Source organism: Mirounga angustirostris, unplaced genomic scaffold (genome assembly GCF_029215605.1).
Source record: "Mirounga angustirostris isolate CCGP_5_RB_7025 unplaced genomic scaffold, mMirAng1.0.hap1 SCAF_11, whole genome shotgun sequence".
Lineage (NCBI taxonomy): Eukaryota > Metazoa > Chordata > Mammalia > Carnivora > Phocidae > Mirounga > Mirounga angustirostris.
This window is the reverse complement of record NW_026991719.1, coordinates 19,766,483-19,791,418: the sequence shown is the minus strand read 5'-3', so window position 1 is coordinate 19,791,418 and position 24,936 is coordinate 19,766,483. Positions and strand designations below refer to the sequence as shown.

At 43.5% G+C, this 24,936-nt stretch overlaps 2 protein-coding genes across 9 annotated transcripts in view; one reads left to right on the top strand and one right to left on the bottom strand.

Annotated features, from left to right (window-relative positions):
- Positions 1-7,595, top strand: part of APOO (apolipoprotein O) — an 86,919-nt gene extending 79,324 nt beyond the window's left edge. For 6 of the 8 annotated variants that reach the window (XM_064573879.1, XM_064573874.1, XM_064573883.1 and 3 more), the window contains one exon: positions 5,797-7,595. In XM_064573879.1, the coding sequence (XP_064429949.1) occupies positions 5,797-5,835 (39 nt within the window). In that variant the 3' untranslated portion in view covers positions 5,836-7,595. The remainder of the gene's footprint in view (positions 1-5,796) is intronic. The other 2 variants (XM_064573884.1, XM_064573878.1) reach the window with 1 other exon arrangement.
- A 13,760-nt stretch (positions 7,596-21,355) lies between these two features.
- SAT1 (spermidine/spermine N1-acetyltransferase 1) lies at positions 21,356-24,475 on the bottom strand. Its single transcript, XM_045875981.2, has 6 exons — positions 24,199-24,475; positions 23,920-23,971; positions 23,742-23,825; positions 22,207-22,308; positions 22,072-22,112; positions 21,356-21,890 (listed from the first exon to the last, which is right to left on the bottom strand). Exons 1-6 carry the CDS (start codon positions 24,262-24,264, stop codon positions 21,720-21,722), a joined length of 516 nt encoding a protein of 171 aa, XP_045731937.1. The 5' UTR covers positions 24,265-24,475; the 3' UTR covers positions 21,356-21,719.
- Positions 24,476-24,936: the final 461 nt, after the last annotated feature.

Genomic DNA, 24,936 nt, shown 5'->3' with positions numbered 1-24,936 from the left:
CATGGGCCCAGTGCCTTCAGCTGAGAAATGAATTTCATTAGAGTCACAGTTATTGTCTATTGTCTCCATTGGTCGTTCTGGTTGGGCTGAGATCCGATTTCCATTTCAGTTCTCACAGTCAGCATTATTACTTCCCTTTGTGTAACTTTTGGGAAAAATTCAATATGAATCAGATCGTGTTGTTAGTTCCCACCAAAGGGAGACTTTTTTTTTTCAATACAGGGAGAATAGACTCAGACTTAGATCAAAATGCTGACATCACAATGGAGTATCTTTGAGCGGGACTGTTGAGTCCCCTGCCTTCCATTGTTTCCGAGGCTGTTGCTGAATGAGTGTTCCCATCCTAATTTAGAACGGAGTGCACCTGCTGCCCAAACCCTTTGACTTCCTTTAGCTCAGTCTTCCTCTTGTAGTTTTTAGTGTTTTTGTTTTTAGTTTTTTTTATGATATTTACAAACCTGAGATTTATTATTGAATGCTTTCCGGTCAAGGGAACACAGAAAACTCTCCAACTTAAAGGGAACACTGAATTTCCGGATTCCCACCCTTTCTTGTTCTTACAGGCTAACCGTGGATCTTCGGGCTTCCCAGAGATTCCAAGAGTGATCAAATAGTCTTCCCAAATTTTCTTCCTTTAAGTTGCCCAAATTCTGTTTTTGATGCTTGAAACCAAGGTGGTTTTATTTTTTAATTTGTGGTAAAAAACACATGACATAAATTTACCATCTTAATCTTTTTTGTAGCGTTAAATATATTCACACTCTTGTGAAAAAGAGCTCCAGAACCTTTTCATCTTGCGAAACCGAAACTGAAACCCAATAAATGATAACTCCCTATTCCCTCCTCCCCTCAGCCCCTGTTTCTATGAACTTGACTACTTTAGATACCTCACATAAATAAAATCATACAGTATTTGTCTTTTGTGACAGATGTCCTTTTTATTTTTTTTAAGTAGACTCCACGCCCTATGGGGGGCTTGAACTCACAATCCTGAGATCAAGAGTCACATGCTCGGGGCACCTGGGTGGCTCAGTCATTATGCGTCTGCCTTCGGCTCAGGTCATGATCCCAGAGTCCCGGGATCGAGCCCCGCATTGGGCTCCCTGCTCCGTGGGGAGCCTGCTTCTCCCTCTCCCACTCCCTCTGCTTGTGTTCCCTCTCTTGCTGTGTCTCTCTCTGTCAAATAAATAAATTTAAAAAAAAAAAAAAAGAGTCACATGCTCTACCAACTGAGCCAGCCAGGTGCCCCAGGCTGTCCTTCATTTTTAAGGCTGAATAATATTCCATTCTGTGTATCTGCTGCAGTTTGTTGTCCATTCATCCATCACTGGACACTTGGGTTGCTTCCCTGTCTTGGTTACTGTGAATCATGCTGCAGTGAACATGGGGGTGCAGATACCTCCTCAAGATCCTGCTTTGAGTTCTTTTGGATAAATACCCAGAAACAGGATCGCTGGATCATGTGGTAGTTCTATTTTTAATTTTTTGAGAAACCTCCATATTGTTTTCCTCTCTCAGGGTTTAACCCAGAGATACAGATATCTTCATCCCTTTGCAGATTCCGAGGTGTACATCAGGGAAACACCAATGTTTTTGGCAGACACTTGAGAAAAAAAGAGGGGAGCCAAATTTAAATCAAATCGAAATTATCAAAATGAAGTTACAGCAAAGAACCTTTTGTTTTGAAAGCAGACTCTTGAAAATTTGTCTTTGTTTTCAATCCGATTTTCACTTCTTTATACTATTTTTGGTCCTTTCTCATTAAACCTCGTTCTCCTTTACTCGGATGAATTGTCAGACATAAGAGTTAGAGATCACTTTTTTCTCTCCTAGTTCTCCATTACATAAATATTTTTATGGCTAAGGTCATGTGCACTTTTAGTCAGAGGTGCTAGCCATAAATTTGTTAAGCCCTCCTGTGCTACGCCTTTGTGCCAAGTTACTCTGATTGTTGTTAAAACACACACACACACATAGGTGAGGGGGATTAAGAGTTAAAAACTTGTAGTTACAAAATAAGTCGAGGTTCCTGGCTGGCTCAGTTGGTTAAGCATCTGCCTTTGGCTCAAGGTCATGATCTTGGGGGCCTGGCTCTCTCTCAAATAAATAAATAAAAATCTTTTTTAAAAAAAGAAGTCACGAGGATGGAAAATACAGCAAGGAAATATAGTCGATAATAGTGTAATAACTTTGTAGGGTGACAGATAGTGATTACATTTATTATTTTTTTTAAAGATTTTTTATTTATTTATTTGAAAGAGAGAGCGATAGGGAGCAGGAACACAAGCAGGGGGAGTGGGAGAGGGAGAAGCAGGCTTCCCGCCGAGCAGGGAGCCCGATGCAGGGCTCGATCCCAGGACCTGGAATTATGACCTGAGCCGAAGGCAGACGCTTAACAACTGAGCCACCCAGGCACCCCTGGTGATTACATTTATGGTGAGCATTTCATCATCTGTAGAGTTGTGCAATCACTGTGTTGTGCACCTGAAACTAGTATTGCATGTCAGCTGTACTTCAGCTAAAACACACACATACACACTCTGAGAGGGTCCCATCTCTTAAACAGTCGCATTGTGGACATTTTTGCTTTGTCCAAACTCAGCCTAAGTGGTGGAGTCGAGCAGACCCAGCACGACCGCTGGCGGCCGTGGAAGTTTTCCTCTATCCCTTTTGCTCCTGGACATCTGAAATAATAGGAAGGTTACAAGGTGCTGTTTGAAGTCCAGATTGCTTGTAGTAGAAACGCTCGGAGGACATGTCCTGGAGTGGAGAGTGCTAAGCTAAAGGGTATGGAATCAAGACTGTGGATTCCACCTACTTCCAGAAATATCCTTCCTTCTCTGGGCAGCTGCTTTGCTTCCTAAGTAGCCCTGAAGACAGTGGTTCTTCTTGCCCTCATCCACACACTTGAACCACCTGGGGCGATCTAAAAAATTCCGATACTCAAACTAGTGACATCAGAGTCTCGGGGAGGGGCGCAGGGAGGAGGGCGACCAGGTATGGGTATTTTTGTAAAACTCCCCAGGGCTGAGAACCGCTGTGACAAAGAGAGAGCAGATTGCTACTGCCTTCTCCCCAGCAGCAGAACTTGTAAGCTTGCCATTTTTATTAAAGAACAACATACAAACTTTTATTTCAAAGTTAAAGTGCCACATAATCTGTGACATTTATTGTCTGAAATTCAAAAGAAAGTTCCCGCAAGGATTATTCTCTCTACAAGCAATAACAAATGGATGAAATGTATGCACTCCAAATCAGTATGTCCCCAAATTAATTACCATTAAAAATCATTTTTCCAGCTGATGAGTATTTGCCCAAACTATGGCTTATGTATTATTTCTCACATTTGTGTGGAACTTTACATTTTTCAAAGAGCACCAGGTCTGTTCTTATTTGGGGTGTCCACTTGTAGGTTCCCACACATTTTGCTTCTTGTGGTTCTCAGGAGTATTGAAAGGGTGTGACTCACTGGATTTTTTTACCCTTTTAATTCTTTTTCACAGTTGGCCTCCTGGTCTCCTACCTTTGATGTTAACTGGCTAAACTGTGGTTCATTTCCTGTTATTTGCAACTTTGAGATTAAACACACAAATGAAGTCAAAGCAAATGAAAGGCCCAGGTCAGCTATCTTGTTAAGGGTCACAGCTGTGGTTCTGGAAGGTCCCAGTCCAACAACTGGCTTGTCCTCCCTCCCTCCATTCCCCAAATGGAGGCCTCTCCTGCAGGGGCAGGGTTATTAAGGTTAGCCAGGAGCTTTCTCAAAAAATGTGTTATCTGAGTGAATGGTTAGTTTTCTTCTATGCTGAATCACATATTTTGTTGCTTGGGAAATGTGTTTGACAGAACTCAAAATGGATGATTTGTCCCAGTTTATTTAGCTTGTAAGGCCTTGTCCTTGGGATGTCCTTTACCCCGGAGATGCCGGGGATAGTAATGTGGTGCAAGTTTGCTTGTTGGTTGGTGGGAGGGGGTGGCGAGGAGGCATTACGGGGAGTACATTTTCTTAGACAGAATTTGGAGTCAGAGGTACTTGTGTTCATTGCAGTTTATAACACAGAACTTCAAAATTCCAAGGTCATAAACTTGAACATCTACCCCACAGGTTGGTTGTGCAGATTAAATGAGATAATACAAGTTATGCACAGTAAATGTTTCTTAAGCAGCCACTTAATGTGATTACGTATTAGAAAAACATTCTGGTTTTAGTATATTTTCTGTCGCAAGAAAAGAATTGAATTGAACAAGTCTTACCTGTCACTCTACTACATGCCAGGCTTGTGCTGTACACAACAGGAGGCAGAAAAAAACAGTAACATGGCCCCTACCAAGACTTTTTGTTTGTTTGTTTGTTTTAAAGATTTTATTTATTTATTTGACAGAGAGAGACACAGTGAGAGAGGGAACACAAGCAGGGGGAGTGGGAGAGGGAGAAGCAGGCTCCCCACCGAGCAAGGAGCCCGATGTGGGACTTAATCCCAGGACCCTGGGATCACGACCTGAGCCGAAGGCAGATGCTTAACCGACCGAGCCACCCAGGCGCCCCCCTACCAAGCCTTTTAGGACCTACCTAGGTGGGGAGAAGAGCCACCCCTGTGTGATATAGTCAATAATATGAGGCAGTCTGTAAGCAGGGGCTGTGGTTCTTTCCCATGGGCTGGGGTAGAGCTTGAGCTGGGAGTTCAAGGACAGAGAATGAGGAGGGATTCTAAGAAGGAGGAACAGCTCAAAAGGCTAGGCCAGTACCTCAGTAATTGGCTCTGATTCCCACAGCCCTCGGTTGCATTTGCAGCAGGTGCTCCCTCAAGGCAAGGAAGATGGCAGCTAACAGCCCTCGGCTACAGCCTCCAGCTTGAGAACTATCTGGAAATAGTGGGAGCTGTGAAGCCGGGTTTATCCAGCCCTGAGCCAATTCCTGGCAGGAGGCTAGGGAGGGGCAGGGTACCATGACTGATAACCTTACTGGGACACCTGGGCCAAGGAGATGGGATGGGGAGTTCTGCAAAGGAGCCAAAGAAGGAAAATGGAGAGTGGGCTGGGCAAAGACTAGCCACCACAGGCCACGATATTTGGAATTCAGATTTTTTGCTTTCAGACAGAAAACCAAAAAATCTGGACTGTTTCATAAACACCAGAAACCAAACAACCCTGTATGTAGTCCCCCTCCACTATCTATTGGATGCCACATTAAAGTCATTGTCATACTGAGCCCTATACAGACATTTGAGAAAACATTCACTACATTGCTCACCTCTCTTCCCTGGCATTCAGCACATTTTCTCTACGATTTCTCCCAAGTCCCCCTTTTCCTTGCTCTTTCAAACCAGCTTGCAAACCATGTGATTCTATTTTTAAATGTTTTCTCTTCCTCCTTGTCTTACTTAGCCTTTAGATTTTCACCATGTCCTCTTTTGGACTCTTTCTAAAACAAAACACTAATAATGAAAAAACTTCCTAAAAGCTTTTAGGATGTTGTATGCAACATATACTGGGGAGGATTGGGTCCCCGGACCCACCCCAGACTTCACTCTAAGAGTCTAGGTGGATGTGTGTAGATTGTGATGATGATGTGTTTTTAACTATTTTACAAAAAGAAAGAAGTTAGGAACAAATCCAGCAGCATCGGGCAGAACAGCTTCAAAAATAGATCTTCCATATGTAAATAGTCACATTAAAAGGTGATTTTTTTCAATCACAATAATCCCTTTCTAAACCTTTAAATGATTCTAAAAACAGACTTGCTATACTATTCCCAAATATACATAAATGTGTTTAAATTTTTTCTTTGTTTATTTTCAGTACTCAAATTGGAAAGGCAAAGATTTATCTGAGTTCTGAAGATACTGTTTCCTTAGCAGGAAATGAAACTGCCAGTGTTTCACAAAGCAGACAAAGTACCTAATTTGATGAAGAAATCATGCTGACGCACCAGAAGAAAATGGTCTTCAGCATAATCAACTGAACATTTGTGTGTGTTTCTAAAATTAAGTTGCCTTTAAAAAAAATCACATTGCTTTATAGACCAAGTCATCTATTGGTGTGATCCACAATTTAAAATGTATTTTAAGAATTTCTGACTTTCATGCTGATTGGATAACACACAAGTCACAACCGTTAGTATTTGGGGATAAGGTGGATGGAGTTGGAAGTTGAAGGAGAAGTCACTGGAGAAGTTTAAGAACAGAGCAGTGTCAGGCCATACGGCCTGCTCTTTATTTTTTGAGAATTTGCATTTTTTGGTGACCTGTTTATATTTTTGCTTTAAACCCAGTTAGAAAGTTGCACAGCTTTACCCGGTGGCAAAAGTTTGTGTAAGTAACTATTTTGTTAGCTGATTATTTAGTTTGCCTTGCAGTCCTCCAAAGCATTTTAAAAATTATAGCTTGTAATTCTTGCAATATATGCTTTATCACTTGGCTTATCTTACAGCCATGACTTTCTCTACAAGAGTAACTGGAAAGCAAAATATTAGAATTTCCAGCCTTCTTTGCAGCTAAAGGTTACCATGTGACCATATCCCAGTAAATGAAGTGTAGGTGGATATACATGAAGAAGCTTTTCTTCAGAATTAAAAAAAGAGGGGGGGCAAGCTAAATGAGGACAGGCTGGGTATTTTACCCTCTGCCTTCTCGCTTTCCCTGTGTGGAAAATGGACACATTGCTTGGAGGTGCTGGAAGTGACGTTTAAGCTAACTGCTGAGAAGAGTAGGAGTTAATTAGGCAAAGGGAAACCGAGATCTTCAAAGAAGGATGGTGCCCTGCCTAGAAATTATATTTAATAAAGAATGATTGAAGGATTAGATATCTGATGCATCTGTCTTGGAATCATCAAAAGCCTGCTCAGTGGATGAGGTGCTATTCTAGGTCCAGTGGGCAGAATTAAGGCCACCATTGGGTGAATGCAAATAACAAAGAGGCAGCTTTCAACTCCAGGCTAGCTGAAGTTTTTCACAAATGGAGCTTTCCAGCAATCCTTTGAGCTACCATGTAGGTAATCTCCCTATCACCAAATGTGTTCAAGTAGATGCCGACTGACCCCCACCCAGGAACAGTAGAGATGGGAGTCCTGCATTAATGCAGTGATTGTACTATTTCAATTTTGTTCAAGCATTTCTGTTCGCATATGCCCTAAAGGAATTTTGAACAACTATGTACCCCTCACATATTCTGTCTTTTAAAATTTTAATTTTTAAATTTTCTCATGCATATTTCAAATTAACATCTTTGTAAAAACATAGGTTAAGTAATTGCAAAGAATGTGATTTCTGATATACTATATATTATGCACCTCCCTTAAATCTATTTTTCAGAATCTTGGCACAGCTCATTTAGCTCATCCAATTGATGGAAGGAGATTCCCTGCTAATCTAATGGCCAAGCCAATCCTCACTGTCAAACTAGACAAATCAAACTAACTTTTAAAGAATTGTGCAACGGGGCGCCTGGGTGGCTCAGTTGGTTAAGCGACTGCCTTCGGCTCAGGTCATGATCCTGGAGTCCCTGGATCGAGTCCCGCATCGGGCTTCCTGCTCGGCAGGGAGTCTGCTTCGTCCTCTGACCCTATCCCCTCTCAGGTGTTCTCTCTCTTTCATTCTCTCTCTCTCAAATAAATAAATAAAATCTTTAAAAAAAAAAAAAGAGTTGTGCAAAATGTTAGCCCTCTTCCTGCTCACCAAACAATGGTGGACCTGTAACTGACATGATTCTTGCCTTTGTGGAGCTTGTGCTCTACTAGAGGAGACAGAGCTTAAAGAATTCCACCAACAGCAAATCACAACTGGGCAGAGTGCAAGTCAGGAGGTGTTAAAGGAATGTGTAATAGGAGGTGGGTGGGTGGGTGTTCTGGGAGGGCTTCCCTGAGGAAGTGACAGTTTAAGCTGAGAGCTGAGGAGGAATAGGAGCTAATTAGGTGGAGGGGAATGGAAATCTTCCAAGAAAATCTCACTTCATTTTTCAATTCAAATAAACACGAAATATTATCTCATTCTAATGCTTAGATGAAGCAGTTTGTCACCTGGATAAAATAAGTTGCAATTCCTATCAATTTTTTTAGGTCTTGAGAGAGAAAATCGTCCTAAGTCTAGTCTGGGATAGAACTTTTATGTCTGATGTAATTTGCAGTCTCTTCTGGGAGGTAATTAACAATCCTGACAAAATCCTTGAGCAATCTCGTGATGGAATGTTATGGTTACCCACTAGCTGACTGCTGATGCTCTTTAACTAGTAGTTTCTGTATTGTACCACTGACATCTCTACCAAGAGAGAACCTTTGAATTAGCTTGCTTAGGGGCCTCTTCCTTTGTGGAGTTTGAAATAAAACCTTCTTCTATACTCCTAAGCAATCTGAGAAGCTGGTGAAGGGGAGCAGAATATGTCACCCAAAAATATGTCTCTTTGGCATAAAGATTATCTTGAGCTGGTTATTTTTTGAGGGACAGCAGACACAGGAGAAGCTCCAAAAACCCGACTAGAAATTACTCTTTCGTAAGAGACATTTACATTTATAAGGGAAATATCCGTTTGTAGGAGCATCTGTTTCTCTCTCTCTCTCTCACTCACTGAAAAGGATGACTATAAATCTCTAGAAACTCTAATCAGTGGAGAAGGCAAGGGCAAACCTGCATAACAACCATGCCTTTGTTTCCTGTGCTTGGCCTGATAGCCTTCCATAACTGCCCTCCCCCAGCATCTTCTTTTGTCTTTAGCTGGAGATGATATTTAAGGTGGTGGTTTGGACCATTTTGGAGAGTTACTCATTTATCTTGGGCTCTCCCATGTATACAGGAGGTATGCATGTTATTAAACTTTTGTTTATTTTTCTCCTGTTAATCTGTCTTTTATTTCAGGGAGTCTCAGCCAAGAACCTAGAAGGGTAGAGGGAAAATTATTTTTCCTCCCCCACACTGGCCTTACTCTCAAGGAATTCTTTCCTTTGGAGCTGTACATTGCTGAATTATTCTTTGGTTTAGTGCCCAGAGGTTTTTATAGTTCAAGATAGCACACCATGCTGGGATTTGGGGTGAGTGAGGGATACACCTTTGTGGGAGAAGGGCAATTATGAAACTGGAGATGGGCAAGGGGTACCAAGACTGACCTCTTCACCTCAGGGTCATTATCAGGCAGATTATTTCCAGGAATTTGAGGTTTGGAAACCAAGTTCCTGAAACTCAGTCCCCTGAAAAGTTCTCATATACCTCAAGTGGCAAATGTTTCTCAATTTGAAGACCTTGAGTTATATGACTCCTCTGTGCTTGAGGCAGGGGCTTATAAAAATGACTATAAAGAGTGACTTACAGAAATCATGTCAAGAAATTATTCTAAGGGCTCTGGGATGGAGGCCTCTTGGGCAGCATCCTACATCTTTTGATGATTTCTGAGTTTCCTCAAAGCCTACTTTTCTCAGTGGCTCTTTGAGGACAGAGTGATTATTATTCAGTGGTTATTGTTGCAGAAAGATCATGTGGTACTTTAGTCTCTGAAATGTAGGACTTGATGAAGTAGACCAGAAGGAAACAGAAACTATTCTGAATTTGTCTCCTAGGGTTTGTGATGCCTAATAGCCAAGGCCCTGAGAGGGAAAGATTCAGGACGATTGCCAAGAGGGTTCTTGGCTTTGCCCGAGAAAGAATTCAAGAGCAAATCATTCAGAGAAAGGGACAAGGATTTATAAAGTATAGAATTATAAAGCATAGAAGTAAGAAAGGAGCTGCTTCAAAGACAAAGAAATGGTCTCTCCTCCCAGATGGGAAAAGGACCCCCCTTTGCCTCTACCGAAGGGTTTTATAAGTTGTTTCTTTCTTTCTTTTTTTTTTAAGTTAGCTAACCATACAGGGAGGGGCTTACTCTTTAATTTTGGGTTTATCACTTACATTGGGTGGTTAGTTCTTCCATTGTCTTAGGGTTGTGGAATTACCCATAGGGAGCAATTCTAAGAATGTCTAGCCTAGGGGCACCTGGTTGGCTCATTCAGTCGAGCATGCGACTCTTGATCTCCAGGTCATGAGTTCAAGCCCCATGTTGGGCATGGAGCCTCCTTTAAAAAAAAAAAAAAAAATGTTCAGCCTATGTGGCTTTTACTGCCAGAGGGAGTAGGGTCTTGTGGTCTTCCATGAGTTGGATCTTGTGACTCTTTTCATGACCTACTGACTTTCAGGTTAAGCATCAGCCTAAAACCAAAATGGCTTTACTTTGGTCAACTTGTCTCCTGAGCCACCCTTCCCTCCTGCCTCATTTGGAGCATATGAAACCTAAGGGTTTGTTTTAAAAGCTAGGTCTCAAATAAATTATCATTTGAACCAAAAGACTAATATTTCATTTGAAGAAAGGCATATTCTTAAATAGTTTTGGTTTTATCTTATCACTCGTAAATGTCACCTTTAAAATTTTCACGTCCTTTTTTGGTCCAAATCTCATGAAGATATCCTTCTTTCCTACAAGTCATTACCAGGAAATAACTAGGTTTTAAAACGTATACTTAGCTTTTTCCCATTGAATTGTAGTTAGAATAATAAACTTCATGAAATTCAAACCTAGGACAATACACCCGGAAAAATACTAACACAATAACCTGGGTTGCAAAACTTGTTTAGCAAGTTTCAGCTGAAGGTTAATTAAAACCTGCTTGGAAACCTCTTAAAACACAGACAAGAATGTAAGCCACACACACCACCACCTAGATTCTTCCCTCAGGATCTTTCTCTTCACCACTTTCCTGGATTTCAGTGGGAACATTTCCCCAGAGTTCCATCCGGTCTGGCACAAGACCATAGTGTTCATGACCATGAGTGTCCGTGGCCCTGGCATAACCCTTTTCCTCCCATCCCAGGGGAGGAGCAATAAGACAGTAGGTAGGTTGCTCTTCTTTAGCAGTTCTAAGGAACAGCATGCGTACGCCACTCCTTACAGAGAAGCATTTTAACTTCTTTGGGAGGTGGGGTAGTGTTGGGTTCTGAGGCTGAGGGGTTGTAAGAATTTCCCCCAGTGTTTCATGTTTTAAGTTGACATGTTTTAAGATGCTGAGGAGTTAAGTGACATTGTTCTGGACAAGACAGGAGAGCACAAAGAGAGGTCAAAGGCAGAATAGGAGAAGGTAGAAATGCTGCCTGACATTTGACTTGCTTGTAAGAGAATATTGAACTGGCTGAATATTCTGGAACATTAGCTGCATATTCTTTCAGAAGTTCCTCGGGGTTACCGCTATTATTTCTTTTGTCCAGGCTTGTTTAGAGTGGTTGTCAGCTAACACCCCGTTGGTGGATAAGCATCTGCGAGATGTGCAGGAAACAAGGCCGGGGTATAATTATAACATAATGCTTTAACAACATTGCACAAGACTGCCTCAGTACTATATGCCAGAGTGCATAGCGACTGTCTTGCTGACAGGCATTTGGATGGTGATTAGTGTTGGATCACATCCTAGAGTCAGGCTTGAAGCCAGAGAAACTGGAAAATGATTTTTGTTTTTCAACTCCTTGGAGGCCTGTGTGGAAAATTTAGGAGAGCACATTTTTGTTTCTAGTAACAGAACTCACATATAATTTGAGGAAGAAAAAGTGAAATGGGATGGTTCCTGAACCACTTGCCTTGTCTTGAAGCGGGTCTTCTGTAGAAAAGTTGAATTTTCTTGCAGGGCTGGCTGAGAAGTTTTTTGTTTGTTTGTTTTGTTTTAAAGATTTATTTATTTATTTATTTGAGAGAGAGAGAATGAGAGCATGAGAGGGAAGAGGGCAGAGGGAGAAGCAGACTCTCTGCCGAGCAGGGAGCCTGATGCGGGCCTCGATCCCGGGACTCCAGGATCATGACCTGAGCCGAAGGCAGTCGCTTAACCAACTGAGCCACCCAGGCGCCCTTATTTTTTAAATTTTTAACATGGGGCTCGAATTCATGATCCTGAGATCAAGAGTCGCACACTCTTTTTTTTTTTTTTTAAAGATTTTATTTATTTATTTGAGAGAGAGAGAATGAGAGACAGAGAGCACGAGAGGGAAGAGGGTCAGAGGGAGAAGCAGACCCCCTACTGAGCAGGGAGCCCGATGCGGGACTCGATCCCGGGACTCCAGGATCATGACCTGAGCCGAAGGCAGTCGCCCAACCAACTGAGCCACCCAGGTGCCCTGGCTGAGAAGTTTTGAGGCAAGGAGCAGTTGATAGGAAGCCCACATTCCCCCGGGTCCTTCACACCTAATCTAGGCACAGGCGAGACCCTTTCCACGTGGCAAAGAAACAGTCTTAGCCCCAAGCACCACCAGTATCCATGACCAAAGGCCACCATGTATGGTTACACTAGATGGTGAGTTATGGTTTGTGAGATGTATCCGGAGCCTGGCGACCAGTTCAAATCTCAATCCCGTTGCCTTTTGGTTGTATAACATTGAGTAAATTGCTTCACCCCCTACACCCTGCCTTCCTCATGCACAGAAGGATGGCTTTGTTTTGAGGATTAAAAGTGCTCTATAATTATGAGGTTTCTTTCTTTTTCCAATTAAATTGTGACTCTCAAAATGGGGGCCTATTACAAGTAAAGAATAACATGAGAGCTGATTCTATCTCTCAGTTTCTCCTCTAAAACTGGGGCTGGTTTATTTCATTTATTTAATGAAATAAATTCTTTTATCAAGTGCCCACTGTGTGCCATGCATGGAATGAGGCCCTGAGGATATAAAGATTATGGGAGGGCGCCTGGGTGGCTCAGTCGGTTAAGCGTCTGCCTTCAGCTCAGGTCATGGTCCCAGGGTCCTAGGATCGAGCCCCGCATCGGGCTCCCTGCTTAGCGGGAAGCCTGCTTCTCCCTCTCCTCCCCGCTTGTGCTCTCGTTCACTATCTCTGTCTCTCTCTCAAATAAATAAATAAAATCTAAAAAAAAAAAAAGATTATGGGATATGGTCTCTGCTCTCAGGATGTTAACAGTCAAGGAAGTAAACATTTGGGTCACACTGTCATGCCTAAGCATAAATCTGAGGCCAAAGAGTATGAACCAGAGGCTAGGAGAAGGGGCAAGTGTATGGTAGAGAAAGCACGTGTGTGCGGAGCTGTGGAGGCCCAAAGCCGGCTGACAGCCCGGACCTGCACGGGCTGAATGAATCCATGTTGCTCAATCTCCCTCAGCCAATGTTTCCTCATCTTTAAAGTGGGCCTGATTCAGGGGTGTGCTGAAGCAGGCTCCTACCGGCTTGGGAGAGCCTCTTGTTAAACATTCAGGAATTTTGCAAGCCAGTGGTTAAAACCATGGGTAGCTTCAAATCAGAAGTATTGGAAGTATTTACACCATGTTAATCAGCAGCTTCTATGAATCAAGGCCCCCAACCCCACTTCCAGCTGCTTTACCAGCACACCTCTGGAATATGTGAGGGAGGCAAAACTTCATTCTCCGGGGTCTTTGGCCGGGCTTGAGAATCTAATTAACATCAAACAGATTAACAGGGGGCGCCTGGGTGGCTCAGTTGGTTAAGCGACTGCCTTCGGCTCAGGTCATGATCCTGGAGTCCCGAGATCGAGTCCCGCATCGGGCTCCCTGCTCGGCAGGGAGCCTGCTTCTCCCTCTGACCCTCCCCCCTCTCATGTGCTCTCTGTCTCTCTCATTCTCTCTGTCTCAAATGAATAAATAAAATCTTTAAAAAAAACCAAACAGATTAACAGGAGAAAAGCACACACATTTATTTCATATAAATTTTATGTGACATGGGAGCCCTCATAAGGAACTGAAGATCCAAAGAAGTGGCAAAACCTACATGCTTTTAAACTAGGTTGAACAGGGGCGCCTTGGTGGCTCAGTCAGTTAAGCGTCTGCCTTCGGCTCAGGTCATGATCCCAGCGTCCTGGGATCGAGTCCTGCTTTGGGCTCCCTGCTTGGCGGGGAGCCTGCTTCTCCCTCTCCCTCTGCTGCTCTCCCGCTTGTGTGTGTGCTCTCTCTCTGTCAAGTAAATAAATAAAATCTTAAAAAAAAAAAGTAGGTCGAACAAAGAGAGGCAATTGTGGAAAAGTAGCTAAAATATGTGGGGAGGCTAGGGCACCTGGGTGGCTCAGTTGGTTAAGCGACTGCCTTCGGCTCAGGTCATGATCCTGGAGTCCCTGGATCGAGTCCCGCATCGGGCTCCCTACTCAGCAGGGAGCCTGCTTCTCCCTCTGACCCTTCCCCCTCTCATGCTCTCTCTCTTTCTCAAATAAATAAATAAAATTAAAAAAAAATATATGTGGGGAGGCTAAAGGAAGAGAAGGATTATTTTAACAAACTGTACCAGTTCTGGCATTGACTCATGGTGCAAGTATGTTTCTTTGCTCCTGGGACAGGGAGGGCAACTTCACACATGGGAGTCTTATCTCCCGTTTTCAGAAAGAAAAGGGGAGATAAGAACGCTCTTCTTGCATCTGCTGTTTTTCAAGTGCCTGTAGCTCAAAATAATCCTTCTGCCAAAGTGGCATATTTGGGGGTGGCATATTCTGCCACCCTTCAAATACCCTACGCTGTTGTCCTGAAGATTAATGAAGTAACAAAATCACAACATCTGGCACATAGTAAATGCTCAACATAGCTTATGATAAGCAGATCACATAGAATCTATAAATAATGTACCTCGTGCACGTCCATATCCATAATCTCATTTATGAATGGCAACTGTAATGAAGAAGAACCAGGATCTAATTCAGCTTCCTTTGACTCCCAAGTGGAGTGTTCTTTCCACCAGACCCAAACTGCCTCTGAAATCACTTTTGTTGTTGTTGTTGTTGTTGTTGAGGGACTGGATGAAAGAAAGCAGTATAAGGAACCAGGTGGAAGAAGAGAGCTGAGGAAAGTCTCTCTGAGCTAAGCCAGAAGTGAAATGCCACCACCCTCAGCCCCCATTTAAAAGGCTCTCCCTGCTGCGCCCCTGTCGTTATCAAAACAGCGGAGAACACAGTTGCTCCCAGTAAATGTTGCTTCTCTAGGAACCTCTGAATCTCAGAAGGACCTAGCCATCGATGTCACATCTGGGGTAAGAAATGTACAAGATGCACCTGAGACATCTTAAAAGTGAAGAAGCGGGGCGCCTGGGTGGCTCAGTTGGTTGAGCGACTGCCTTCAGCTCAGGTCATGATCCTGGAGTCCCGGGATCAAGTCCCGCATCGGGCTCCCTGCTCTGCAGGGAGTCTGCTTCTCCCTCTGACCCTCCTCCCTCTCATGCTCTCTGTCTCTCGTTCTCTCTCTCTCAAATAAATAAATAAAATCTTTAAAAAAATATATCATTAAAAAAAAAAAAGTGAAGAAGCTACCAAGAGCTTCTGGGGTCGTGTTCAAAGGATTCTGAAGCCAACTTGAAGAACCTCCCACTGAACAGTTAGGGCCATCTGAGCTTCAATAAGAAAAATAAGGACAATGAATTAAGACAGGAAATGTTTAAAGTCCATGAGTTAATAATGATACTTGGTGGCAGGTGGGGTGGGGGGTGCTAATTGGAAGATGCTGGGGAAGCCAGTTCACTCTTTTTGAGAGCTAGTAAATAAAAGGAAAGAATCAAGTATTTATCCTGCCTTTGCTGGGTGAATTGTACTTCATGGTAATGAAATACAAGATGGGAGAGTGCTCTTTTTATAGAAATATTTTAGCTAATAAATGAAGAAACAATGATAGAAATAGAATATCACCATTTTGCAACTCCCGGTGAATCAGTGGACCTAGTAAGTGTTGCTATTAATAGCCGCCAGCATCACAAAGAGACGACTAGACTTTATATGCACCTTGATGGGGGGAAAAATCATCTGTGAAATGTTCTTTGTGTGTGTGTGTGTGTATGTGTGTGTGTGTGAGTGAAATTTTCTTGCCAAAAAATCAAACCTGAATCTGATCAAGTTGGGGCCCAATTGGTAAAGTTTTACTTCTGACACCCTCTTTTTTTTTTTTTTTTGACCACGTAGAAGCAGATAGTTTTGCATTATGGTTATGGCAGTGTGTCTCGAACTTAACATAGACCTCTTTTCAAGAAAGAATTCTTGGCTAAAATTAACAACACAAGAAACAACAGGTGTTGGCAAGGATGTGGAAAAGGGGAACCCTCTTGCACTGTTGGTGGGAATGCAAACTGGTGCAGCCACTCTGCGGAACAGTATGGAGGTTCCTCAAAAAGTTAAAATAGAACTACCCCATGATCTAGCAATTGTACCACTAGGTATTTACCCAAAGGATACAAAAATACAGATTCGAAGGGGTACATGCACCCCAATGTTTATAGCACCATTATTAACAATAGCCAAACTATGGAGAGAACCCAAGTGTCCATTGACTGATGAATGGATAAAGAAGATGTGGTATATATACAATGGAATGTTACTCAGTCATCAAAAAGAATAAAATCTTGCCATTTGCAGCGACATGGAGGAGCTAGAATATATTATGCTAAGCAAAATAAGTCAGTCAGAGAAAGACAAATACCGTATGATTTCACTCGTATGTGGAATTTAAGAAACAAAACAGATGAACATATGGGAGGAGGGAAGAAAGAAAAAAGAGAGAGGAAAACAAACCATAAGAGACTCTTAAAGACAGAGAACAGGGGCGCCTGGGTGACTCAGTTAGTTAGGCGTCTGACTCTTGATCTAGCTCAGGTCTTGATTTCAGGGTCGTGAGTTTAAAGTCCACTTTGGGCTCCACACTGGGCATGGAGCCTACTTAAAAGAAAAAAGAACAGGGCGCCTGGGTGGCTCAGTCGGTTGAGCGACTGCCTTCGGCTCAGGTCATGATCCTGGAGTCCCCGGATCGAGTCCCGCATCGGGCTCCCTGCTCCGCGGGGAGTCTGCTTCTCCCTCTGCCCCTCCCCCCTCTCATGTGCTCTCTCTCTCTCTCTCTCATTCTCTCTCTGTCAAATAATAAATAAAATCTTAAAAAAAAAAGAAAAAAGAACAAACAGGGTTGATGGAGGGAGGTGGGTGGGAGATGGGCTAGATGCGGGATGGGTATTCAGGAGGCCACTTGATGTGATGAGCACTGGGTGTTGCATGTAAGTGATGAATCTCTGAATTCTACTCCTGAAACCAATATTGCACTGTATGTTAAGTAACTAAATTTTTTGAAAAATTAGAAAAAAAGAAATCTGTTAAAAAATACAGAATTCTCACAGATCCCCAGAGAAGTTACTTTTATTATATTACTTACTATAGACATATAACTAGATGTGGATATGTTAAGTTCATAGCTCCTACACAACTGTAAAACCAATATACATTTGCAAACCAAATCTTTAAAAAATGACCAAACTAGGGCGCCTGGGTGGCTCAGTTGGTTAAGCGACTGCCTTCGGCTCAGGTCATGATCCTGGAGTCCCAGGATCGAGTCCCGCATCGGGCTCCCTGCTCGGCAGGGAGTCTGCTTCTCCCTCTGACCCTCCTCCTTCTCGTGCTCTCTGTCTCTCATTCTCTCTCTCTCAAATAAATAAATAAAATCTTAAAAAAAAAAAAAACATGACCAAACTAATAAAATTCAAATGAAAAACACTGATTTAATATGAGGGGAGATTTTTTGCTCAAGTGAAGTTGTTGCTTGCAGAGGAGCATGGTGCTGATGGCTGGGGTGGATGTTATTGGTTTCAGCACTGTGTGCACTTGGATGACACAATTCTGTGGTGATTTTTCTCTAAAAACTCTGTAGAAGGTTCTCCTTCATGCTGTTGTGGTGGGACTTGGTCTTTGTTAATGACACAGTGCTAAGGTGAGCAGCATAAACACAAACTGAAATGGTTGTGCTCACAACTACAACTAGGATTCAGTTATAAGGTCATTATCTAGATCAGTGGCTCTCCATCCTGGCTTCACTTTGACATGCAGATGCAAATACAATTAAATTAGGAGTTTCTCAGGGTGGGGCTTTAGTATTTCTTAAAAGCTTTCTAGGCGATTCTAACCTGCTGCCAATACTGAGAACTACTGATTTTGATGATCTAGAAAAACGCTCATACCGATTAATCTTTAGAGTATAATCCAGAAGAAACACCAAATTCAATCATTCTTATAGAGAATATGAGGTGCTTTGAGAGTATGGCAGTGAACCTCCAGGGATTTGAGAAATTTGGTTTGGGAGTTTGATTCCCGGGCCTAGTTGTGTGGCCTTAGGCAACTTAACCTCTCAGAGGTTTAGTTTCTCATTATAAAAAGAAACTAGTAAGAGTACTTCCCTCTGTAGTGTGTTGGCAAGGATTGGATAACAATGTACACAGAGTGCTAAGTGTAATACCTGGTTCCTGGGGAGTGCCTACTAAAGGTTAGCTCTTATTATTAACTATTATGTTGATAACCATCTGGAAACTACTAAAACATTTGTTGGGCAGAGGTGAGCCACAAGAAAGAAAGAGATGATGGGGGAATGGGGTGCTGGGAGAACGTTCTGATGAAGGGCATTTGGTGGCCTTAGGTGGGGCAAGGAAGGCGTTGATGACGGAGGGGATGTTCAGTAAGGGTGCGGGACTCTCAGTCTGAGCTGTGGGTAACCCCTGACTGGCTTGAAGCCTAGACGGGCAGCACAAAGAAAAGGGATGAGAATAATGCACAGGGTCACATAGAGGTGACAGTCCCCAGGAAGAGATGATGAAACAAGAAAACAAAGATGTAGCCCCACTCAAGCGAACAGAATTCTAGGAGCGGGCAAGGCCGTCTGCAGACTCCGAATGGGAGGCCAGGCCTGCCACAGTCGGGGAGGAAGCCGCTTCCCCTAGCAGGAGATGGTGGCCAGGTTCTCAGAGCGGGGCCAGCTCCATCAGTGGCTGCTGAGCAGCCTCTTGCCTCAAGGAACAGTGGTTAAGTGCCATCCATCCTAGGCCCTGCTGGGGACCCAATGCAAAGGAGACTCATGGGACGGGGTAGAGTGGGTATAAGGCATTAATAAGTCATTGGGCTTCTTCTGATATGTTGCTTCTGCCTTTCTGTGTGAAGGGCCCCTTTCTTTCCCTCAAAAGGCTACCCTGTGGAATGGAAGCAGTCGATGATCTTGGGCTCTGGTCTGGGCAGTGACAGACCATGGCTCTACTATCAACCCTGTGGTTGCATCAGTAGCAGGATGTCATAAGCCTGGACATGGACAAACCCAGCTAATTCCCATTTTGATAGTTTCAGAAATTTTGACTTTATAAGTTTTTGGAGGAACAGAATACACTTAGCAAAGAGCAGTTGTTTGAAACATACACACACACACACACACAGAAAACCCCTGAGATATCCTATGTGACATAATGATTGGCAAGTCCTTAGATCCGAAATCCTATTCTTCCCAAATGATTATGTCAGGCATAATATTTTAGTAAAATGGTAATTTTATTTATTTTGTATTTTTAAAAAATTTTTTTTTTAAGATTTTATTTATTTATTTGAGAGAGAGAACGAGATAGAGAGCGCATGAGAGGGGGGAGGGTTAGAGGGAGAAGCAGACTCCCCGCCGAGCAGGGAGCCTGATGCGGGACTCGATCCCGGGACTCTGGGATCATGACCTGAGCCGAAGGCAGTCGCTTAACCGACTGAGCCACCCAGGCGCCCCTAAAATGGTAATTTTAAAGTTATCTTTACAGGAAGCTATCTTTCTCCCCACTTTCTGGTTTTATCATTGTTTATTATTTCCTTTCATAACATTTCCCAGGACATGTTTTCTTACTTGCCTAGGGATTTCAAACTTTACGGATTTTACAGTTTAGTTTTTCAAGAAGTGTCTTTGCAATCGAGTTAAGCATTCAGTGGGCTGATGCTGTGGTGTTGCAGTTTCTAAATTTTAAACATAAGGGACTTCCTTAGAGTGGACACAACCTTCATAAAAGCTTTCGTGTGACAACCCTGGATTTTTAGGGCTAAGCTCTAAGAATGAGAAAACAAAGAGTTATATTGTAACTCGCTTGGTTAATCTAATTTATTCACATATTTAACCACAGTCAGCATGTAGTTGTTTTCCTCAAAGAGACCCACTTTCCAAAACACAGTTTTCAAAATGTCTGCTTTCCCCACAAGGCTCTGTGTGTTTGGTTAACCCTTTTGATGTTTGCTGGCTTCTCTCTCCTAGTTACTTACCATCCCAGCAGGACCCTGGACTCTGGAAACCTGTTTTCATAGCATGCTCTCTGAGCCACCAAAAAATCCCAAAGCTCTCCCGTATTCAGTACAGTACAGGATCCCACTTGTTTATATGGCTACCTTCTAACTTAGGAAGCCAGAACAGACACCAGAGCAAGGGATGCCAGGCAAAACCCCCCTTTAACTGAGGAGTTTAGTATTTCTTTCCTGGAGAACATAGAAAGAAGATAGGGAGCATTGTTCTTCAGGTATCTGATGACTTGGAAAACATTAATCTTGGAAATCAGCACAGTGATTCTTATTAACTACCATTTTCTTTACTATGCGAATTGCTGGGTTTAGGAATTTAGCTCAGTATAATGAGCAATGAAAGGAGGTAACAGGGTCGCCTGGCTGGCTCAGTCTGAGGAGTGTATGACCCTTGATCTCAGGGTTGTTTGAGCCCCACATTGGGTGTGGAGTTACTGAAAAATAAAACTTTAAAAGAAAGGAGGTAACATTTACCTAAGACTGTCTCTTCCTCGTACCTCTTGGTAGTTTCATTTTCAGTTCTGGAGAAAGCTTGTTTACCACCCCGTTTTTTTTTTTTTTTAAAGATTTATTTATTTATTTGAGAGAGCAAGAATGAGAGAGAGAGAGAGTACATGAGGGGGGAGGGTCAGAGGGAGAAGCAGACTCCCCGCCGAGCAGGGAGCCCGACGTGGGACTCGATCCCGGGACTCCAGTATCATGACCGGAGCCGAAAGCAGTCGCTTAACCAACTGAGCCACCCAGGCGCCCCTACCACCCCGTTTCAAGCACTATTGTTTTTCTACATAGAAACCCATTGGGGAACGACAGTACCACATAGACTGACCCTTCAAATAAACTGATTTCCCTGATTGGGACCCTCACCCACCTCCAGCGTTTTTGTTTGCGCATTTCCTGTAAAAATGTTGGTTCACTCCTGCCTGATTAGCAAAACGATCTGCTTTCCCCTCTTCAGAATGGCATTTTGTGTGGGATGAGCTTGTTGTGGGCAAGGTGTGTGCCCCCGTCCACCCCCAGTGTTTGAGAAGCCTGTCTCCGCCTTTTCTGTGGGTAACAAACGGGCTTATTTGTCATGGGCTTCGCTTTCTAACCTGGATCTCCTATAAAACCATGTCATTTTACACACTGCTACCTATAAAACCATGGAATTCAACTGGCTTCTTTCTAGACTTTGAGAACAGCTTGTGACCACTTTAAATTGGGTTAAAAACTTTTTCAATAATTGTAAGGTTATCAAGTTATGTTTCTTGGCCATTTTTATTTCGTATTTAAAAGCAAGAAAAACGTCTTGAGAAATAAAGATTAGTAAAAATGCTTATACCAATTAAATCAAAGGGCAGTTTATTAAAAAAAGAATCAAAACAGAAACTCTAAGTACCAGTGTGTACATTGTACACATTTAAATGACTCACAAGAATGAAGTTTTTTTCATATACATTAAGATCATACCACCTTGTTGTTTATCAAAAGATGTTCAAGGAGAAATCTGACTCCAAACTGCATACAAGATTGCCATCTTAAACAGACTGCATTTCAAACATGCAACAACGCCACTGGTAATAAAGCTTTGGAATGGGTGTTCATTCTATTATTTGACTACAAGCAGGACAGAAAGCAAGATCAGTTGAGAATTTAATCTAAAATAGAATGGAAGCTGTCATCGTCTGCATCAGCACTCCTCACTCCTCTGCTGCCATTTTTAGCAAGTACTCCTTGTCGATCTTGAAGAGTCTCCATCCCTCTTCGCTGGACAGATCAGAAGCACCTCTTCTTTTGTAGAAGTTGATAGATGGTTCATTCCATTCTGCTACCAAGAAGTGCATGCTGCTGCAGCGACATTTCATCGCAACCTGTTGTAAGGGAGAGTAAAACAAACTCGGTGACATTTCCACCTGCTTTCCAAGACTCAAGTCTGATTCAGTCATTAAAATGAGTCAGTAAAAAAAAAATGAAATAAAATAAAATAAAATGATTCAGTAACCCTAACAAACTTGGAAGCCAAACCCACCCCCCTCCCAAACCAAGACATACCTGGCTTAGGTTCTTCAGAATTTCTGATCCTATACCAAAGCCTAAAAGAAAGAGAAGTACCGTTTAAAAAGTCCTCTTTAGTACTTTAAGCCCTGGTTTCTCTTCAGAGCAAACCCCTCCTAAACTCAGCCATACCTCTATAATCACTCATTACGAAGAAGTCCTCAAGATACAACAGTTTGCCAATCCATGGGTCATAGGTAAAGTAGTACATGGCGAAACCCACAACACTGTGTCCTGTAATAAGAGTATCACATGAGATGTGGACGAAAAGCAACCCACAGAAGTTGTAGCTGCAAAATCAGAAGTCTATCATAGGTTTTTAAAAAAACAGACATGCATGTATTACAGAAATAAGTAGCCACTGAGTCGGGACTGTCTCCTGATTTTTATGCTAGTGCAGTCCAGGCCACTGTTGGATGATCTCACTGTTCTCAGAACATGTATTTGCAAAAAGCACACATTAGAGCTAGCTGAAGCGAGGCTAAAATCGTGGACTGGCCACTCTGCAATCTGCTGGATCTCACACTCAGGACGTGAGAATGCTTTCATTACTTGCCAGAGCAAAACTGCTATAGTCTTAAACTAAACACACACATTATTCACATCCTATTGATATATTGGTATGTTGACTTGGGAATAAGTCGGGTTTACACGGCAGTTCAGAATAGTAAATATTTGTAGTTGAGAAACTCTGCTTCCTTAAGGTCAGGACATCAGGCCAAAAGTGCAACGTTTAATTTCAGAACTTGCCTTCCAATTCACAGATTTTCAATTTGCTCTCCCCAGTTTTAAGCCAGAAGAAGCAGAGGTACCCAGAAACAGGTATTACGTAACATCCACATACCTCCAAAAAGTACCTCATCCCTTATGTTTTGAGTTTATTTCTTCTAGCTTGGGGAAGAGACTTCAGAAAAAAATGAAGCACCCACCCAAACAACTTCCCCTTTTAGCTCTGTCTTCTGACCAGTCAACAGGGACCAGCAAAAAAATAAAACAACCTGACACCCTCTTACAGGGTATCTATAATTTCAAATGGAGGCAAAGGTTTCAAATTAAACTTTCTAGCCACTTTATAGTCCTTTGCAAACACAGGAAGAGAGTATACTGGAGTTTCTGATCTACCGTGTTTTAAGTGTGTGATAATAGGACCTTACCTCATTTATCATGATCATCTACTTTATTGTGTAAAGGATCTTTTAGTTACCTCCCCGCCCATCCATGTACACGGAAGGGCCATGTACATGGCGAAGCTAGAGACTGTAACCTGAAGATTGGGACAAATTAAAGAAAAAAATGTGATTTAACACAATTACAAAAAAGGTTACGTTAGGGTCAAACAAGAACCATTTATGAAACTGAATTACAACAAATGACATTATACCTAACTCTTCCGGGTCTCCACAGCATTCTGATACTTACTTAAAACAGCTCAAACTCTTCCGGGTCTCCACAGCACTCTGATACTTACTTAAACAGCTCTTTCAACCCGCCCTATTATTATGTGCAGCACATCTATTTTCTTTTTCCTCAGTAGTTTGAACACTGGCTATTATTTCTGGCCAATTTCTCAGTAACTCTGGCCTGTGTTGTCAGTGGTTCTACACAACAGACACTATAAGTTTTATACAACAGTCGGTGTTTGGCTTCTGGAAGGGGAGGGCGGTTACCTTCCGGAGACTGGTGCTCCTTGGGCACTTCGGCAACCAGGCAGTGGTAGAAAGGGTGCTCTCCGAAACCATCCTCTAGTAGATCTGCAAGAAGGGGCAGCAAGGACACACAGTGATGGCCTCGGTGAAGATGACAAGTACCGGACACCCTTCCCCCGCCCAGCCACAGCTGCGTTACCTTTTTCAGTTAACATCACTTGCTCTTCCATGTATTCGTATTTAGCCAGTTCCTGGGACGATGCACATGGGAGAAAGGGAAAGAAGCAGAAAACTAAGTGAGGCCCAGACCCAACCAGCTCAGAGGGAACGGGGTGGGCGGGGCGGCGATTCGTTCCCAGTATCCTGCCCAGAGCGGCCCGGCCGAGGCTGGGGGAGGCGGGCGGAGAGAGGGGGACCTGCCGGAGCCGCTCCCCACCTCCCACCCCCCGCCCCAGGAGGAGCCCGGGCCTCCCGCTACCTTGATCAGCCGCAGGATGTCACTGCAGTCGGCGGCGGTGGCCGGGCGGATCACGAATTTAGCCATTTTCGTCTTTTGCTTTTCTTCCCTTTGCGGACCAGGCCCCTGTACTTGAACAGCAGGAGGAGGTGGTTCCTCATTCGTCTCCCGGGAGCGTCCTCTTCTCAGTCAGGCTGGCACCATGACCCGGCGGACCTCGGTAAGCGACGGAAAAGCTGCACCCGATCGCGACTAAACCCGCGCGCTCTAGCGGCCGCTGGGTCCCGCTTTTTAGCGCAAAGAAGCCCCGCCTCCGGCCGTGAGGCGGAGACACCTCGTCCAATGAGGCCGCGACCGCCCCCCTCTTCCGGGCGCCTCCTTCTCTTCCGGGCTTCCGTGTGAACCCGGCGGGCGCGGGCGCGGGCGGGGGCGGGGAGCGGGGGGCGGGGAGGTGAGTCGCGGGGGTTCTCTCGGGGCGCCCTCTAGCGGCATGTCTCAAAGCCTTCCCGGAAACCCGACTTTGTGGCGTGCGCGTCACCCAGGCGCCTTTGCAAAAGGAAAAGAGGAGTTCCTCTTGTGAACCCTGGCCGGTGACCTTGCTGTTTCTTCCTTGGCCGGTCGGGAAGTGAAACTCAGGAGAAGCAGCCTTGGGCAACATGGGGGTTAGAGCAGCGGTTTTCTAAAGTGTGGTGCGGGGCACCCTGTGGGTCCCAAGTTCCTTTCAGGGAGTCTGTGTCAAGACTAGTTTCATAATAATAG

Coding starts and splice junctions, on each gene's coding strand:
- SAT1 (XM_045875981.2), bottom strand. CDS start 24,264: ATGGCTAAATTCGTGATCCGCCCGGCCACCGCCGCCGACTGCAGTGAC. Junction 23,826..23,919: donor AGTGATGTTAACTGAAAAAG/GTAACGCAGCTG, acceptor CCCTTCTTGCAG/ATCTACTAGAGGATGGTTTC. Junction 22,309..23,741: donor GGAGCACCAGTCTCCGGAAG/GTAACCGCCCTC, acceptor CTCTTATTACAG/GACACAGTGTTGTGGGTTTC.